A 20706-nucleotide genomic window follows, 5' to 3' on the forward strand; every position below is an offset into this window, starting at 1 on the left:
TTACGGTATGTTCATATTCCTTTGACTGTTTACAGTTGGAGGAGAGAAAGCGAGAGAGAGAGTATCACATACGCAGTTGTGAATGCCTTTGAGTTAGAAAACTGTTCAGTTGCAAATTGTATATTTCACAGTGTCTGGAAAAGACTCTTCCCACCAGTAAAGACTGTGGTTGATAAACTGTTGTTTTTTTAAGCTTTCGGGACACTTTCTGTGCTGTAATAATTACATTTAGTAAAGACAAAGAGATTATGCAAACTCACTTTCTTTTTATTTTATTTTCACCGTTAAATTACAAAGATTTGTATTTAGCATGCTCTTTAAACTTGGATATATACAGCAACTTCAATAAAGATGCAATTTCAATACAGCCTATTAAGGGGTAGTGCAGAATCCGTGCATGGATGTTTTATGTTCCGTACAGGAATAAATAAACTAAATAATAAATAAGTTGCTTCCTAGGTAATTTATTTTCCAATTCATGGTGTCTTCCCATGGGTGGTGGAAGCAAGGCTTAGTCAATCTGAGATGCTGGTTCTGTAAGGTAGGTAGGTTTCTGAAACTGCTGCAGCTGTTTTTTTACACATTGTACCGCTCCATTCCTTCCAGCAGTTAACGGGAACAAATGTTTGTCAACCTCAGCCATTCTGGACAAATACAAGATCGGAAAGGTGATTGGAGATGGTAACTTTGCCGTTGTGAAGGAGTGTATAGAACGGTAAGTGAAGTCAAAGATTTCTATCGGTTTGTTTTTAATGGATAGAAAATAAGTTCCACGAGCACTGAAGGCCGCTTCCTCGGGGGCAAAGGTTTAATCTGTCCCTGCTCCTCCCTCTTTTTGACATTGAAACATACAATATAGTTTTTGAAATAACCCATTGTAATATAAATGCACAGTAGGATAGTGTCAGATACAGATTTAGCAGCACTTCCCATATTTCCCATTCTGTTTATCAGAGGGGTCCCAGATGGTCAGATTTGTTACGCCTTTAATCTGAAGGACCATCCTCCATTCGCTATTGAAACACTCCTGTTGAAAGATGCCTTTGTTCCGCTCTGCACTTTCATACTGAAATATCAGCAGCAGTTTTACTGACTCATATCTACAAAGAAGGGGGTTTGTTTATGTTATCAGTTCTATTGCTCCGCCAGTATACTTGCTTAGAGGTATAAAGTGACAAATCGGACCAGTGAAAGCAGTTTGGGAAGAGCAACAGACTAAGAGCAAGGAGGTTCTGGTAGAGCTGCACAAACCACAGGTAGGCTCACCACAGGTAAGCTCACCACAGGTAAGGGTCATTGGTGTTGATTGGGCTAATGTATCACTTGAAGTGAAACAACCGAATAAACAGCTGCTTGGATTTGTGATGATTTCTGTTCTCCATAGAGTCATAGAAAAGCAGTAATCATTACAAATCCAAGCAGCTGTTTCTTTACATGTTTCATTTTGAATACTAAATTAGCCCAATCCACAACAATGACCCTCAGTTGGTTGTCAGCACCTGGTTTCAGTGGAGAGTTCAATTGAATAATTAAATAACACTGTGTAACAAATTTTTTTTTTTTTTTTGGTTCCTGGGTAGTAAGTGTTATTTCCTAATTGCTTATGCCTCAAAAGTATAGAAAATGGCTATTATTCCCCACAAACTTTGCTTTTGTGACCAGGACAGTGATATTTTGAAATTTACCTATTTCCAATGAGAAAACGGGCGAATTTGTGTCTTTTCGTTCACATAAAGTCAGAAAAAAACAACATATGAATCCAAATTAACATGTATTTATACTAAAGTAATACAAAAATGACTACAAAAGATTTAGAAGTGAGTAGTTTTGAGATTTACGATTATACTGTAAATCACTTTCACGAATCAGCCCCCAAATGTAGTCTCCCATCATGTTCTGTCCTTTGTACAAAAAATTATGTAAAAATATATATTTATATAAATACAGTAGAAACATACAGAAAACAGGTCAGTGACGGTTTTAAGAAATTTGGTTAATAACTAATATATTTTATGAAAAGTTTGTACAGATAAAACTGACTTCTACTGTACAAAAACACAAACCAGTGTTTCTTAATTTTAGTGCAGAGATTTCAGCATTTATTTTCTAAAATTATATACCATTTTGTTCACCATACCTACAGTATCAATCCGGAAATCATTACAGTTGATGAAATTCTTCAGTACTATCTGCTTTTTTTTTTTGTCATATAGGTCTACTGGTAAGGAGTTTGCCCTGAAGATAATTGATAAAGCCAAATGTAGTGGAAAGGTAAGTGAATTTCAGTTAATGAACACAAGGATATTGACGTGTGAAAGTAATTTTTGAAATAACTTAAAAAATGTATTTATATAAATGCATGGCTTGGGGCTAAGTTTAATGTAATAGCAATAATTTAACATGTTTTTTAAGCGCAAGCATTATTGGAATGAGCCCCTGAAATAACATATTTTCAAAATTCAGAAACCTTTTATTAATGAGGTACAATATACTAGAGGACTGAAAAACTGAGAAGGCCATTTACCTTGAAATAAAGAGGCTGTTTAAATTAGGTTTAGTTTTCATTAATGACCCTTCTTTTGTTTTTGTCTCTTCATTTTTGAAAGGGTGGTTAATAAACTTAGAAAGATTACCTATACTGTACTATAGGCTTTTATTTCATTGTTCAGCATCTCTCCACTAATTATCACAGGGTCATGGGTCTTATCTGCTACGTCTGGCATTGATGGCATTTTCTTTAAAAATGGTCTTGAACTGCACTTCAGCCTGTCCACACCTTGAAAATAATTCATTGATTGATTTGATTTTTTGGGGGGAATATGTTGGCACCTCTGTGTGATTCATTCGTTTTGGGAACAGTGCACATGAATATCAGGGTCTGGGTTTGATTCCATCCAACCAGGAGCACCTTATTGAGAATGAAGTGGCAGTGCTGCGAAGAGTGAAGCACCCCAACATCATCATGCTGATCGAGGAGGTGGACACTGCAGCAGAGCTGTACCTGGTCATGGAGCTGGTGAAGGTGAGAGGGCGGGCCTGAGGAACCTAATGCAGCAGACCATCTAGATTGTATTTACAGGACGTATTGCCTGATTTATGAGGACTTTGAAAAGTGTTCATCCATCAATCAGGAAACTCAACTGCAGGGAGCTGCCTCATGGAAGATGACCGCAGAGAATGTCTAGCTTTAAGAAAAGCAAAACAAAGGGAATCAAAACATTGCAAAAGTAGATATATGTTTAAAATAACAATACATGCAATGTTTACCAGTTTCTAATCACATTCAAATCCTAATTGTTGGGCGTTGCCTTGGTAGTTAACTTTGTACCTTCTTGAGGCAGTGCCTCAAATCAGGGTCCTAGTGTACTCCGTTAGTGTAACAGTAGTATGATTATAAAAATTCACTTTAAATATTCTGTATTATAATACAGGACAAGAGACATGATTACATGACTGGACTGGATTCGCCACTGGAAAAGGAGTTTTAGTACATGATAAGTGACAGGTTGCCATTTAAACAGTGTTTAATTTTTTTTTCCCCCTAAAGGGTGGAGACCTTTTTGATGCCATCACATCCTCAACTAAGTACACAGAGAAGGATGCCAGTGCCATGGTGTACAACTTAGCCGGCGCTCTCAAATACCTGCACTGTCTGAATATTGTTCACAGGGACATCAAACCTGAAAACCTTCTGGTAGGCACATGGTGCACAAGAGCTCTTATACTATATAATGCTGCATTTGTTTCATATTTTGTCAATATTGTACTGTATCTCTCAGCTTCCAACTCGGAACCCTAGGGGGTCCCAGCGACTAAGACTTCAGTAAAATGTTCCATTATAACTGGCAGCTGCCAGATGAAAAACAAATCAGCTATTAAACCCTTTCAGTCCATCTCAGCACCCCACTTCTGTCAGTGCAGGTCAAAACTTGCAACGCCCATTTAACTATATCCCATCAAGAATTTAATCAGATTTGAGTTCGTTCCGGCAAGACTTTTGTCCACTTTGTCTTTGGTTCGACAAGACATTTACTTAATGAGTTTCTGACTATTTTACCAGCACCCATGCCTAAATTACACTAAATAACTCAGTATGACATTTCTGAAGTTCGAATACTTCTAGATGCTTGACTGCACCTACAGCACTTAACTTCAGTCCAAAACCAGATCTTATACAATAGATTACAGTACAGTAAGAAATCCAAAATAGATCACAGTATCAGTGGTACCAAGCAGTAGTATGTCCATAAACATGATGAATGATCAGCAGCTGGATTTACAGGCATGACGTGCTTACATGCCATTTCAGAGTTGATACACTATACTCAGGAACAAGATCTTTGGAACTCAGCCGAAAAGGAAAGTGAGGTGTGCCGATGTCATAAAACAGATGTTCCCTATTTAGCAGGTGGAATGGAGAAAAACAGAAACAAAGAAGGTCAGGCTATTGATTTTAGCGCAGGTACTGTAATAAGATTTAGTGCGTGGTGTGCAAATGATGAGGTTTCATATTGAAAACCAACTTTATTCAGCTTTATTTTCATTGTGTTTCTGTCCGGATTGAGGCATATCGCAGATTGCACACTGTATAGTTCAGAAAAATAAAGTTGGACGCATTATATTAACACTGCAGAATCTTGCCTGTAGGCTGAAGCAAAACAACTCTGTATTCCATTGCAGTTTCTGCTGTGAAAACTGCTGCTCGATAGCCATTATACATTATCACCAGAGATCTCCTCTGTGACAGGCAATTTAAGGCAAAGGAGAATGAGGGATGTGCAGAAAATCCAAATGTACTTTGTTCTGTTGCAGTGGTTTTCAAACTTTTTAGGCACCGTACCCCTTTCCAAAAGATCTAGTCTACTGCATACCCCCATCTGAGATAGGGTCATAATATACCTATGAAAACAGAAAAAAATGTATTTTCTAATTACTAGCCTTAAGTACTTACTGATGTTAATTGAAAATATTTTTTTAAGAAAATGCTTCAATTCAAATTTAAATTCAAACAAAAAATGCTATGTCAAATTATTTCAAAATCCAGACCAATAAGTATGGCAAAACGAGTCCAAAAACAGGTTATGCTTTTGAGAAACAAAACCTAGGGGTCTAATTTAAAACAAAATCAGAAAGCAATTCAACAAAAGTCACGTATTTCTTCCAACAAATGCAGAAGTGTAGAGAGAAAACAGACGGGACATTTTGAATAAAAACAATTTAAAATTTACAAATACAGGGATTTTTTTTTAAATCAGATAGCATGCGGAACTGTGTGAATATTGAATAACACATTGAATATGTGTGTTTTTTTTATTTATTTAACTTGAGCGTTATCGTTTAACACTTGAGCTGGACATTTAAAATGCTATGTGTGTCTTGTGCAGTATCAAATCCAGCCAGAATAAGCACATTGTTTTGAAGTGAATATTTCCAAAAGCTAAATTTGATGAAAGTAGAAAGGTGACATTTATATCATGCAGTCAAAAATGACTTTTAGCAAAATGCTTACATGTTAGTGTTTAGTGCAGTCATCTGTTCATGTTAATCAGCTGCCAGACAGCTTGTTGATGGGCACTTGCTGTAAAAACCCAACTGTTTAAATGGGTCATTGTATGTAAAAATAATGTGATATCTTGTAACAATTGTAAGTCGCCCTGGATAAGGGCGTCTGCTAAGAAATAAATAATAATAATAATGATATGAACACACTCAATAGGTCTGGAGTAGAGAATCCAATTCCAGACACTTCCCAATCCCAGGAGTTAGGCATTCATTCATTCATTCATTCATTCATTAATTTATTTATTTATTTATTTATTTATTTATTTATTTATGTTTAATCCTGTGATTCCATTTTTGTAATAACAGTAATACCATGCTTATGGAGTTCTTCAATTATAGTGAAAAAAAACACATAAAGCATTGCAAGCAAAGATAACACAGTCGTTTCGCTCCAGCTCCAGCACAGTGATTTCATTGTTTAAGTAGGTCATGCAGAAATCCTATTAATGAGTAATGTATCAAGTCCGGAATATAGTATCACACATTAAGGTAGCCTTTTGATTTGTTGTTTTATTGTGTTGTGATTTATTCTGATAAATAGGTTATTTGTATATATTAAAAAATACAGGTGAACCTGTTTTTATCTCACCCTTGGTTAATATCATACCCGGTTTATTATCACGATTTTTCCATTGGTTCTTTGAGAAATGACCTCTCCTCAATATCATCTCACAAACCCGCTTATTGTCACGTTTAGTGCAGCCTGTCAAATGCTGCGTCGTCAAGCTTTACTAAGTAACCAAAGGATATGATTAAATTCCAACGCAACTAAAAACCAATAATCGTCTCGGCTGATAAACTGACATTTTGTGCAGCCTCTCAAATGCTGCGTGGGTGGTCTTAACAGGATACAGTTCAGTTACAAAACACCAACGTCACCAAATTTTTCTTCTTTAACATAATCTTATACAAATACACACAAAAAAAAACACCAAGTGCAATGCCTAATTGATAGCTCTTATCAGTCGACAATTCATGCCTTTTTTAGATAATGACACAAACTGCTTCGTTCCAGTTAATGAGACAATACATATTTGTCCTGTAGTGAACTATATGCATGTGTTTAAATGTAAAGAAAGACTACATTTACAGTATTAAAACACTGCTCTTTAATTCACTGTTTTCTTTCCCGTTTTCTCGCACTTGTAATGTGCTGTCATAAGCAAACGTTTATATCAGACCTGCTTTATATCACGAATTATGCCTGCACGCCAATCATGATATAAATCATGATTTAAAGCAGGTTCATCTATATATGTTGGAAGCCCTTGAAACACAAGGTCGCCTTCAGAAGTTAAACGGCTCTTTATTTGCATAACCCTCACACCCAGCCCAGTATCATCAACTACAAATGGAGGAAGCGCCTCTCAAGAATCCGGTCCATTTGAGTTGGAATGACCCACTCTCACTGAATCGGGATTTGGGAAATGAAAATGGATCCTTTGGTTTGCTGCTAAGCAATTTGCACTTTAAAAATGAAAAGTTTGTTTTTGATTTAGCGGTTTCATTTAATGTATCCCATCCTTAAGGGGCTGTACAGCATCTAGACCCAGGTCTGCCATGTGTGTCTGCAGGTCTGCGAGTATCCTGACGGCACCAAGTCTCTGAAGCTGGGAGATTTCGGCTTGGCCACTGTGGTGGAGGGGCCCCTCCATACAGTCTGTGGAACCCCCACTTATGTGGCTCCTGAGATCATTGCAGAAACTGGGTGAGTACCAGTACTGAGAACAGGCTTTCATCAAAATGGTTGTTAACTGCAAATGCATTTACTTTGAAATTCACAGATCATAAGTGTCTCTCTTTCTTTCTTTAGTTCAATATTGGAAGTAATCAGCTAAATGATAATGTAATAGACATGTTTTAAACGAGGTTAATACTCAACCAGACAATAATTATTTACTATAAAGCATGGCCAAGTAATGTTGAACGGTAGCTCTCAGGTCAGCATGTTTAAGAATAATTGCCACTCAATTGAAGTTTTATTTGAGCTACAAACGGTGACACGTAATGGCAATTACCTGTGCTGAACAACCCTGTTTCTTTATTTTAAAAATAGAAATCGATCCCACTGGGTATTGCCCTGGCAGTAAAGCGGTTAAAAGTATCCATTGATTATTGGGACAAGCTAAATGGCTTATCAGGCTGAGATTTCATTGATTTCTATAATGTAATAGTTCTGATGGAAAAGTGCAGAAGCATATTGTGACATCAATTCCCAGGGCACAGGCTAAAAAGAATTGTAGATAAACAAGGCACGTCTGTTTAGCTACACAGTATCAGGGAACAGTTTTGTCTGGACACCCTGTCTGTCTTAAGTCTTATTATATAAAGCAGAACATCTGCTTCCTTTTGTGTTTCACAATCCAAAGAAGATCACATTTAACAGCAGCACTGTAACTGGAACAGTTATGTTTTTTAGATTTAAATATGTCATTCTTAGGTTCTGGTCTATGCTGTGTTTGAATGGCTGCCTCACCTCCTCTCTTCATTCCCTCAGCTATGGCCTGAAGGTGGATATCTGGGCTGCTGGTGTTATCACTTACATCCTCCTTTGCGGGTTTCCCCCATTCCGCAGGTAATGTTAGCCTTAGATTTCTTGGTCAATAAGCCTGGCTAAATTACTAGTACTTGCTATAAAGCCAAAGCATCTCCAATCCAATAGCTTGCACTGTTAATACAGCTACCTCAAGTGGACAACATGTAATATTACAGGTCTTCTATTTTGTGTAAAGAGATGGTTTGTAGTTCATCGTATGAAGTGGTATAAAAATGCTCCTAGGTGCGTTAAGGTCTGCCTTCCTAAAGGCTTCCGTAGAAATGATTGTTAACTGCAATTATATTTACTTTGCAGTTCACAGATAAATGATTATTTAGTTAGCTGCATATATCCCCAGTTTTTAGTTCAATATTGGAGGTAATGAGCTAAATGATAATGTTACAGAACTGTTTAAACAAGGTTAATACTCAACCAGACAATAACCATTATTTACTATAAAGCATGGCCAAGTAATGTTGAAAGGTAGCTCCCAGGTGTGCATTCTTGGTTTAGGTCTAATCTTTCCGCTAGGTTTCAGTACGTTTTTATCGGGGAGATGAAGTCTGATTTGTCAGAGGTTGTCTGTGGTGTTCCTCAGGGTTCTATTTTAGGTCCCCTGTTTTCATTATATATGTTGCCATTAGTTGATATTATCCGCAGGCATGGAGTGAATTTCCATTGTTACGCAGATGATACTCAGCTGTACTTGTCTTTTCAATCCAGACAATCTCTCTACTGGGGCGCTATTAGCTGCTTGCTATGCGGACAAAAGAATTTTCTGATGTTGAATTCTGATAAAACGGAGGTCATGCTTGTGGGTTCACAGCACCAATTAAAATGTTGATTTATATAAAATAGATCTTAGCAGCCTTTCCTCAAAACTAAAACTTGAAGCAAAAAATTTGGGGGTCATTTCTGATCCTGTTCTAACATTTGAGTCCCATGTTAGGAAAATTACTAAAGCACCTTTTCATCATTTGAGAAATATAGCTAAGTTTAGATTTATTATTTCTGTATCTGATGCTGAGAGGCTAATGCATGCCTTTGTTTCATCGAGAATCGACTATTGTAATGCACTTTTTTCTGGGTTTCCAAAGTATTTGGTGTCTCGCTTGCAGCTTATTCAGAATGCTGCTGCAAGAATTCTAACTAAAACCAGAAAAGGTGAACATATTACTCCTGTGTTGGCCTCCTTACACTGGCTTCCTGTGCAGTTTCAAATTGATTTTAAGATTTTATTTTTAAGTTATAAAGCCCTTAATGGATTAGCACCCAGTTATTTGATCCCATACATTCCTAAGTGGAATCTTAGATCTCAGGATGCAGGGCTCTTGGTTATTCCTAAAGGGTCAATACAAATAGTATGGGAGGAAGGGACTTTTCTATAAGGCTCCTACATTATGGAACGCTCTGCCTTTTTTCTCAGAGAAGCTAGGAGTCTTGCTGTTTTTAAAACAAGATTGAAGACTTATTTATATACACAGACCTTTTTATTATAGTCTTTTTATTACAGTTTTTTTTTATAAATATGATTGGAAATGTATTTACTATTTTTTTAAATAGTCTTTTTATTATCTGTTTTTAAGAATAATTGTTGCTCAGTTTTAAGCTTTGTTTTGAGCTGCAAACGTGTTCTTGGCAGCCAGGCTTTGTGTGGATTTGCCTCCAGTGAGGATTGAATCAAAGGAAATTAAAACATGTTTTCAGTACAGCCAGTGGCAGAGCAGCCGGGATGGAAATAAGCTGGGATCTGGTTGTTTAACAGCTGTCATTCCCAGGAGGCCTGTTTATGCTTTCAGAGCTCTTGTCATCCTGGAATTTCTCACCTGTTGGTATCAGGACTTGCCACCTGTCTGAGAGACCTTTAAGCTGCTAGAATACTTTTATAGTCCATTCACTTAGTTAAATGGCTAAAAACCAAGGCCTTGAAACCATTTTTCTATCTCTAATTAGGTCCCTTCTTATTTTGTTTTCCACACTTTTATTTTTGTTTTATCTCCAGTAAAACATGTTTATTATGACATAAGCTATTAGCCTTGGTTATAATTATAATGTACATTTTAATCTTGGCAAATCTGAAATACTTTTTTTTATAAACTTACTAAATATGAAGAACTATTCAAGAACATGAGACAGATTCTGTATTCTGTGTAGTCTTAGAGCTTCTTCACTGCTATGAAGCTGTATGATTAAGATCTGGAATCTTGCTCCAGTTGGCTGCCAAGGAAATGGTGGTTTCTTTCAACATGCAGTGGATTTTTCAGACAATAGAAAGCTGATGTTGGTTCTTCATTTTGTATTGTTTTTATGTGTGTAATGATCCTCGCCCGCTCTGCTTTATCACTGCACAGTGAGAACAATCTTCAAGAGGACCTTTTTGACCAGATACTTGAGGGACGCTTAGAATTTCCATCTCCCTACTGGGACAACATCACTGACTCGGCTAAAGTAAGTCCTTCAGGCATGTCCACGGTAGCTGAGTGCTAATCACGCCAACATGACAAGTACTATATTATGAGGCAGTCTCTTTACCTGCTGTTTGTTTTATCTGTAGTGTGCAGCAGCTGAAGTGGGAATCGGTACTGTTTTTCATCATCTGTTATACATAGAATGGTCAAGCTTGTTCCAGCTTAATCATTTTCAAAGTAATTTATGTGAATATGGGCTGGCCGGATTTTAAATTTTTTGGTACTTTGGAACATCTACTGTATCTAGTGTCCCAAGTTGGGATTATCTTGCAGTAATTGAGTATCCAGTGATGTCACATGTATAGCACACGTTACTGACACCTGTAATGATTTGTTAATATTCTTTGACAAGGTATGGTTTATGAGTATTCTTATCATACATAGTTTTTTTTGTATTTACAATAAATATGCTGGTAGCGTCTACTTCCCAGCCTCCTAGGTATCACAGGTCATTGCGGCGCTGCTTGTGTTCTGTTTTTTTAAAAGTGCGGATATGATTTGATGATTTGATGGGTTTAATTAGTTTTACTAAGTCAACAAAATGTGGTTGTTCAGAAACTACGCCAGGAATCAAAGGGTCTCTCATCTCTATTTGCAGGAGCTGATTAGTCGGATGCTACAAGTCAATGTTGAAGCCCGGTACACAGCAGAGCAGGTTCTGGCTCATCCCTGGGTGGCTGTGAGTGGCTTATTCAAGTTATATTATTATTTTATTTAAACTTAAGTTAAAACACAACATCACCCATTTGTTGGAATGTAGATAATGATTTACCTTCTGCCAAAAGTCCTGTGTTCTGGTTAAGTAGAATTTTAAGACTTTTACATTTATTTGTAAGAGGACTTTAGAAATTGTTTAAGAGTAAGAAAATGTATTTTTAATTGTTTTTTTTAATAGCCTTTATTTGACTTCTTTATGATGTTTCCAATCATTCAGTGGGTTTGGATTCTGTTTCTCCAGTATGCAGTTATCATATTTCTTTATGCAGTATCTGTATTTGCCAGGCTCTGAGTTTGCTTGGAGAGCCTGGTTTTAACATAGTTCCTCATTTTATTCAAGTCATGGTTCACTTTCAACTTCTGACCCTAACATAGTTCCTCATTTTATTCAAGTCATGGTTCACTTTCAACTTCTGACCCCACCTACTGTCTGAATGTTTGTGTAGAGTGGGGTCAGCTGAGTTGAAAGATGTCCCCTGATTTGAATGGAGAAGTACAGGCAGTTAGGATCTCCAGGCAAGCTTGAAGGCTCTGATTAATGAGGGTGAGTCTGTCTTTGCTGCTCTCGCAGGATGATGCTGCCATGGGGAACAACATGCAGGTGGAAGTTACAGGTAAACTGAAGAAGCACTTTAACTCGGCACCAAAGCAGAATGACACCTTGGCTGGAGTGTCAGTCATCATGGTAAGCACAAGACCTGTCCCCAAAACAGTCACGGACACAGACACACACGCACAGGCACACACACGCATCCTCCAAATGTGTATCGGTAGAAGTGTAATGCATTCGGGACAGACAGAGCTGAGATGGGGTTTTGGGGTAATAATGCTTCATTTTAACCATTTTATAAATGTATTATAATCACATATTTTTTTTTATGACGGCCTGAGGTGAAGTGTCTTCATTTTACAAAATGAATCAAGACAAGTCATGTGAGTGTGGTTCAGATCCCGCTCACTTAGTTGATGGATAGGGAGGAAAATCTACTGAGGATAGTTCAACTTGCGCTTTAGTGACCCCTACTGGTCAGACTCTTGAGTCCAGGCTATTGCCCTCTGAGTTCATTAGGTTGGTAATGTCCAATGTCATCAAACATTCTGTTGTTTGCTCCATTTGATGAGCCTGTTTATTGAATATGATTTTGCAGTAGAATTTGCACAGCAAACTGATTCAAACATTGGCAACCTACTGCATTCGATTAAGACAGTCTGACTGTTACCTAGCAACGGGGGTAATGCTCCATGCCATGTACAATCTACTCCAACTGCACTGTAAACACTGACTCCTCCAGTTGTTCCACCTCATTAAAATCCTCAAATTTAATTCAAGTTTCAATTAATAACGTAAACATGTCCAGATGAGTAACGATGTTTTGTTCTTGTAACATGTCATTAGAGAAGTACTGGGAATGTTGTTTAAATATTTGTGCAGTAAATAATAACATAGTTCTGGGATGTGTTTTTTTGTTTATAGGAAGTTGTTTTTTCAAACACTTTTTAACTCTTAGCAGCACAGAAAAAAATGTTAATGGTTACAAAGTAATAATCAACTTGTACTGTTTCTAGCCTCTTTATTTTTAATCGTATTTACACTACAATATATCCCACAATATATTTAAATAACGTGGGGAAGCCACTTCTATGAAATCAAGATGATAATTTAAGTAAATCATTTATGTGGGCTTGTTGGTACTGTAATGTACTTCTCAATACAAATGCTTCAGCTGGTTTGGTTCAATAGACTGTAATGCTAGTTTAGGAAAAATAAAATAAAGGCAGTTTTAAGTCCCTTTTGTGTAAACTTCTAAAGTGACAGCTGTAAACCTGTGGTGGGGTTTATATCTCAGCTGGGTCTGGGTGTAAAGAAAGAAACCAGTAAATGTAAAATTGCAGGAAATGGTCCAGCAGCAGAATGCAGTTAGACTTTTAGTGTATTACCATGGTAACTACAGTAAGTGTGCTGTAACTGATCTGTAACTGGAATACAAGACCAACATAATAATCATATATAACTAAACCCACAATCAATTCAAATGTAATACATTTTTTAGTCTAGATCTGAACAGAGGGAAGGTTTCAGAGCCTGCCTAAATATTAATACTGCACCACCCGCAGGAGGCAGCTATATTGAGGGAACAGCAAGAAAGACAGCAGTACAGCCAAGGGAATAAAGGTATAATATAGCAGCCATGTACCTATGGGGCATCAGTTTCATGAAAAATATACCCAATACAGTTCAATTGAGCACATTTGAAATATGCTTATAAACAGCTGGTGCAGCCAGTACAGTGGGTAGGGGGTTGCATGGGACTGGAGACCACCTGTTGCAGATGAGATGGCTTTATCAGTTGAACAGTTGGAACTAATGGCAGGAGTTTATTGTTGTGAATTTCATTTGACAGTTTGAATTGTAGAGAGAGAAATGCAGCTTCCTCCCTCCCTCTCCCACACTCCCATGACTACAGGAAAGGCCCGGAGCTGAACGTCTGGTACACACAACAAGAGTTTAATAATAACAATAATAATATTAATAATGATCTGAACCTCTAACTCTTGATCAGTCTCCGTTCTGCATGGCTTGCCGCTTGTCAATCTATCTCAAGACACATCATCTCAGCTTCCTCCTTATCCGAGCTTGGTTTGTCTAATCTTGGCCAGCAGGGTTCTCCTTAAACTCATTCACACCTTTCATGTTGTTTGCTTTTGATTTCATTTGATAAACTGTTGCTTATATGCTTGTATTCATTTCTTTGTAAATGTTTTTGGCTTTGCGTTGTATTTTACGCGTCCCACACTGCAGAAATCCCCTTGACCCTGCTGAAATCTCCTTCGTGCTAAGGGAGCTGCTTTATATTTGCTTCCCTCTACACCCTTCTGGTTTGTACTGAAAATCAATTGTTTTAAGCAGTAGTGGGTACAAAGTCTTCAATTGACTCCATTCAGAAGAGACACACATTTGATATAAAAAGCAACTTACTGTTCGCAGTGTACACTGTACAGTGTATATGTAGGTACACATGGTACTGTTAATTCATGGGCCATGAAACAATATGTATACGTCTTATGAATAACAACAAAGTTAAATATTTGATCTGAAAGGGACCCTCTGTCCAGATGAAGCTGCTAGTAATGCATTTGTCTACTACACATGTAATCAAAATGAATATAAATATGACAGTTGTAAAAGCTGGTTTACAATATGTAAACGCAGACCTATCTGTCAAAAATCTGATTACACCTAAGTTGAGTAAAACTTTCAATAAGTGATTTATATTGTAATCTTTTGGGCTCTGTTGAGACAACACATTGGAGAAACAAGCTTGTGGATGTCATTTTAATGCCACCTGGTGGAGAACTGAGGAATTGTACCAAAAACTATTTGCCATGAGGTTGGAGAAGGATGCAAATTTTCACATTGTCGTAGTTGGTAAATTGCAGAGATACCCTATATTAGGCTGCTTTAGTAATTTATTTTTCAAATCAATACCTCACGGATGCTGAGAAATGTATTTCTGAACATATGTGCAATGTATTTCTGCTTTAAATAAGACTAGTTTCTGTCCCTTTGCTTCTCCCCTCTTCCCTTCCAATGCCTGCATTGCTATCCTCTAGCTCCAAGGCAATGGTATGTACTAACATCAACTGCAATGCTTTTTTTTTCTGCTGCTCAATTTCAATAACAGACCTTTCTGAATAAGAGGAAAATGAGAAATGTTTTAAATTGAACTTTTGTTAAGCATGATTTCTATGTACTTGCCCTTACTGGTTTGAAGATCTAGCCATTGTTAGTGAAGTGCATGTCTTCGACACACAATACACATTGCACACACAGCCCTGGACACTCACAGAGATATTCAAAAGGCATGAGGAAAGGTATGATAACTGACAATTATATCACAGTCTTATAGAGCACTCCCAATAACAGTTGTGGAAGATGCATACTCTTACCCTGGTTTAAGTATTGTTGCTGACTTTTACATAAACCTCTGAACTCCATTACATGCACAGGTATAAAACAAATGAACAAACCAGCATTGAAGATAAGAATATGACTTGTATTGTCTGTGTTGAAATGAAGGTGGCTTGCTTTCAGCAATTCCCTTTTCAGAAATGACTTCACAATTAAGCATCTCCCATGTAAAATAAAATAACAGGAAATTCTTTATACCCACATTGCATTTATATCGGTTTATTATCCCATTATATGTATTCTTAATCATTACTGTTGTGGGTTTTTACATGTTTAATAACGTCACCAGTATATTTTGCTTTGGTGGATTATTGTAATGAGGCCAGTATAAACTCACTGTTTCAGGGGGAAGAAATAACCAGTGCACATCCCTAGTGGTCATTCCCATACTGACCTCAGTATAGACATGAATCTTTTTCTGGCTTGCTCAGAGACTGTCCAGAGGTCAAATATGCTGGAGACTTTGTTATGCATGCTAAATATACATGCGTGTCCCACAGTAATAATGATTAAGAGCACATTTAATGGGATGTTTTAACTAATGAAGTACACCCTTTTTTTATAATTGTCTTCCACGAGGTGTTCTGTTAAAGGTTACTAAGGCTCTAACTTTGTATGTAGCGTATGGTGTATTTTATTTGTTACGATTTAGCTTTTTAATAAGTCGGACTTTGAAATCTGGAGATCATTTTCTATGCTAGTTTTGGCAGTTGGTTTGTGCAGCCGTCTTGTTTAATAATAAGGCTGTCGTCTCCTGTAGTTTTATACAGATGCAAATGTTTACCAATATTTTTAAACGGCAAAAAAATGACATTATGCAAATTCGTAGTGTATAAAGTAATCATTTAACACCTTCCATACTAAACCTGAGACCTCAAAAATGACCTCCCATTAAACCCAACTTGGACTCCTGAAATAACTGATAAAACAGCTGGTCTGGTTGCAACGGACCAGTCTGCTAACTTTTTATAATATATTCTTATCTTCATTGCTTAAATAATGTATTTGCTTCACCTTGTGCCTGATTCAGACTAAAGGAAATAGGTATGTGTCTTTCTTTTCAACAATTCCCCCAGCACTGATAAAGACAATAACAGAATACAAATTCCAACATGCACAGCCCTTAGTCGATTTAATAACTTATCCTTCAAAAAAACTCAATTTATTTAAATACATTCTGTTCATATCTACAAAATATGTAGCATTATACAGCCCATTAATCTTCTATAATCTTTATCAATGTTATTTCTCCTTTTCCTCAGAGTGCATGCTCAGAAATCAAAATATGATTTGCTTTTTTGGGGGTCAATTTACTGTAAAAAGTACAGTACTGCCTTCCTACATTTATTTTGTGTTCATATCACCCTGCAAATCAAATGGAAAACATGACAGGGGGTGACAGATCAATAGAATGCATCCTTCTATCGCTTTAGTCGTCACCGTATACTGCGGCAATCACAACAGCAACATTTCACAACCTGCAAAATTTACCCATAACCTCCCCAAAAAGGAAAAAGCATCTTTGCTGTTGACAGCTGTTATTTCTTGTAGCATTTTACTGAAGCTCTTTATTGTAGATTGACCTTCTGGATTTGTTTTTCTGGTCTCTCTTCACACTCAGGCCTGCTGATGACTGATATGTGTTACCCCCTCCCCTGCTCCCCTGTGTTTCTCTAGAACACGGCTCTAGATAAGGAGAAGCAGATCTTGGTCAGCAAGCGCTGTCAAGAAGCCAGCGAAACCGTCGCAGAGAAGAAACCTCAACCCACCCAGGCTGAGGACCCCGAGACGCCCTGGGCTGGGACTGCCACTGCTGCCTCTCTTCCTGCTTCATCTGAGCCAATCCAGTTGCCCACATCACCGCCACCTCCATCGACCCCCACCACGGCAGACACACCAACAGCAGCTCATCCACCCCCTCCCGTCAGCATGCAGTGCAGAGCTGGGGCTGGCGAACCCTGAAAGACTGCCTGACCGGGCTGGCCGCCAGACTTCCTCCAGAAAGGAAGCACACTGCAAGAGGCCCCGCCTACTCGACTTTCTCTTCATTATTACTGACTATTCGCATGTAGGGGTTAGATGTTTCGTTCCAGCAACGCTGCTACTGCTGCGGCAGATAATGACGCTGGCAGCTTCTGATTGTGTGCGCCGGCACTGTCATTTCAAGCACTATTTGTTTTAGAGGGTATTTTTTGGTTGTTTTGCTTTTTATATACAGTATAAGCTATGAAAAGAGGTTTGATATGGTTTCGTATATGGCACTGCAAAACATTTCTAGTTCCAGCACACACTACAGCTCTGAAATGACATGTTTGTTTACACCATTCATAGAATGCTTGCTGTGTTTTACACCGGCTAGATTGTCATGTAGTTTTGCCTGTTTTTATTAAAGGAAACAGACCTAATTAACTTTAACTATATTGTTCCTGCCTGTGCACAAACATCAGCAATGTGATTAAGAGCCTATTTGAAGCCATGATCAAGACCTAAAAATGGTTAACTGCAGTACACTGAAAAGGCTCAATAGGAGCAGATTTAAAATAAAACGTATTTATTTGTACAAAGACTAAAAGTGAGGTGTTCCAAGGTTTTTTGAAAGCTTGTTTTGTTTCCTATTCTGATTGTTTTATTTGTTGTTTCCAGTCACGAGCTGCTTTTCTGTCGAACTTTCAATCTGTATGCTTTAAATGGTTAACTAACACTGCGCTTCGATGACTGTTGTTCGCTGCATGTCGCATACTTCATTCAAACAGCAAAACCAGACATCACCTGGTAGGACAGATTTAGGTGAAAAAATAGGTGCAGGATGTAACTTTCTTCCTTTTCGTTTTAGAAATGCCTAACAGTATGTCCTATTGATCATTTCAGCAACAAAAACTGTGTTTACCCAGGTGTTCTGAGTCATAAATCAGCAAGGAGCAGGAATGTGCAGGACGAGAACATTGAGGCTCTTTTTGAGAAGAGCCTTTTCTCTCAGACACACACACACACACACAACTGTTTGTCGTTGTCTTTTTCTATTCTTATTGTCATTAGTTAAAAATGTGAGCTTTTATTTTGTATTAGAAATAAATCAGAAAACTGAAATCCATTAAATAAAGTCCATCTCCTCTCAAAGGGTGTGTCAGCTGTTTTATTGTCTTGAGAAAATCCAGATGCATGGTGATGTTCTCCTTTTTAGCTCTATCAAAAGTCGAAGCTTTTTGTACAACCTTTGTTGTGTTCATGACCATTTCTTTATTTCTAGCTTAAAGCAGATTCTGTATGTCCCTTGCTGTGTAGATTTATGTCTAAGCTGTGTCAATGTCTGTTTGTGTGTCAAAGGAGTGAGTAGTAGAACATATTGTATGTTAAGTTGTAACGGTTTGAAACTAAAAGCTTCAGCCAACAGCGAATAAAATAAAAAAAACGAGGGTCCTCAATTAACAAATTTAATGCCACGCACACCAGTAAACTATACACAAGTGAATCGTAAATGATTTAAGACAAACACACAAATAGTAGAGGGTAAGGCATGCAAAACAATGTCCCGAACAAATCAAGTCCAAAAAATAACCCAAGTAATCCAACCGAGCAAAAAAGAAACAAATCCAAATCAAAAATGCAAAAAATGGGAAAAAAAACCCAGAATGAATGAACTGTTTGTTTGTTTGTTGATGCTTATTCTGTAGTTCCAGTGGCAGTCCAACAGCAACCAGTTGTCCAAGAGATGCTCCAAGGTAGTATAGTTCTTATTTAATATAATTTTCTTGTAAATAAAATGCTGAACAAAAAACTGGAACCCATTCAGTACCTGCTCACAAACCACACCGCCATCCACAAAATGGAGGAACCCAGAACACAAAAACCTGCCTCCCTTCCCCCTCTACCTGTTTAAAAAAGAACAAAGCTCATGGGAGTTCAGCCTTCTTAAAGGGGAATCCTTAATTAAATAGATACCATAATTAAGAAGTTACCTGGCCAGACATTTTAACTAAAGGGAGTGTTTATTTAAACACTTGTGTGGCTAGTGCCACATAGTGAATGGGGTAAGTACAGTAATTCACTTATACATGGGAGTTCAAGAATGTCAAATGCTGCTCTGTTAAATTTTATGCACAGGTAGCCACCAATTAATACTTTTATTAGCTTAATGGTTCACTATATTCTATCATTTCTCATGTCTTCCTAATAAGGGTTATAGTTGTTTGTATATTGCAGTTTACTAAGTTGTAACCCAAACAGGGAGGTGTTTTTTTTCTGTTTATAAAATGGCTTAGGTTTTTGTGCTAATGGGGGGTTCTACATGAAGTTTCACAAGCAAGTTTGTGGAAACAAGGTAATTTGAACAGAAAATCCAATCTCCTATGATGAAAAGTGAGAGACGGCTGGTCATTGTCTGTAAAGGTTACACCCCCAATGGTGGATCTGTTGAAAGTAATTTTTTCCTCTATTTTTGATTGTATCTTTCATCAAGCAGAAAAGAGAAAGTGTAATTTTAGAATTACAGGACCAGCTTTTTAATCATCTTCATTTTTCCCTTCCCTCTCAAACATGGACTGTCAATTTTGAATGAATCATATCACTTCAAAGGGGTAAAACATTTAAATAAACTGGTAATAATTAGGGCCATGTTTTTGTATAACTTTTTTAACCTGCACTTCAGTCCTAAACCTCCAGATGTCTGTGTAGCCACTCCAGCTAAACGAATCAAAAGAATAATTAAGTGATCAACCCATTTAGTTCTGGCTAATTAGAAAACACCCCCTAATTACCAGGGACAATTACTGCCATTCCAGAAATTGATGTGTTTAAAGAAAAAGCTTACCATGAAAGATGCATCAACAAACTCAAAGTATTACTTTGAGATATTTCATGCAGCAATATCCACCCCGTGTGCTGCACACTGATGGGTATAACGTTCATCATATTTATAAAAAAATTGCAGAATGAATAAATACATACCGAGTACTGGCATAAGAGTTGCACAGCACAGGTGGCAGAATAAACCAACAGTGTTAAAACTTTCTACAAAGTTTTTGAAAAATTGACAAGTTACTACAACCTTGATCAATACAGAATAAAACCACATTTTATTTAACCAGCTCACAAGTTTAACAAGTTTCTGACGGCAGTGAGGATTTTAGACCCACAACATGTTTGTGGTTTGGATAAAGAACCCCTCCTGTTAGATTGTATTCCAGGGTTTGATGCTCACTGTGAATCAGAAATGGAGGAATAGCAACTATATGCAAAAGGAAACGTTAGTGGAATTTCTTTGACTGAATTTTGGAGAAATGCAGAAGAACTATTTCCCAATTTAGCAAGAAAGGCTAAAATATGTTTGTCAGTTGTTACCAATTCTGTGGGTGCTGAAAGAAGTGTTTCTTCATATGGACACATTTTCACAGAGCAACATCAATACATGAAAGAAGACCGGCTTAACCAACTGACGATGCTGGAGTTTAATAGCA

At 37.4% G+C, this 20706-nt stretch overlaps 1 protein-coding gene across 3 annotated transcripts in view; it reads left to right on the forward strand.

Annotated features, from left to right (window-relative positions):
* Positions 1 to 18370, forward strand: part of LOC117421197 (serine/threonine-protein kinase DCLK2-like) — an 89528-nt gene extending 71158 nt beyond the window's left edge. The window contains exons 8-18 of one of the 3 annotated variants that reach the window (XR_004547464.3): positions 607 to 715; positions 2214 to 2271; positions 2903 to 3022; positions 3548 to 3694; positions 7137 to 7270; positions 8060 to 8137; positions 10450 to 10546; positions 11165 to 11245; positions 11855 to 11968; positions 13686 to 13772; positions 16931 to 17069. Coding sequence is in view for 2 of the 3 variants with exons in the window: in XM_034035287.3 (XP_033891178.3) it covers positions 607 to 715; positions 2214 to 2271; positions 2903 to 3022; positions 3548 to 3694; positions 7137 to 7270; positions 8060 to 8137; positions 10450 to 10546; positions 11165 to 11245; positions 11855 to 11968; positions 16931 to 17215 (1223 nt within the window). In the remaining variant the exon portion in view is untranslated. Of the gene's footprint in view, positions 1 to 606; positions 716 to 2213; positions 2272 to 2902; positions 3023 to 3547; positions 3695 to 7136; positions 7271 to 8059; positions 8138 to 10449; positions 10547 to 11164; positions 11246 to 11854; positions 11969 to 13685; positions 13773 to 16930 lie in introns of all 3 variants that reach the window. The other 2 variants (XM_034035287.3, XM_034035288.3) reach the window with 2 other exon arrangements.
* Positions 18371 to 20706: the final 2336 nt, after the last annotated feature.

This window comes from Acipenser ruthenus, chromosome 1, assembly GCF_902713425.1.
Source record: "Acipenser ruthenus chromosome 1, fAciRut3.2 maternal haplotype, whole genome shotgun sequence".
In the NCBI taxonomy this organism is placed as follows: Eukaryota; Metazoa; Chordata; class Actinopteri; order Acipenseriformes; family Acipenseridae; genus Acipenser; species Acipenser ruthenus.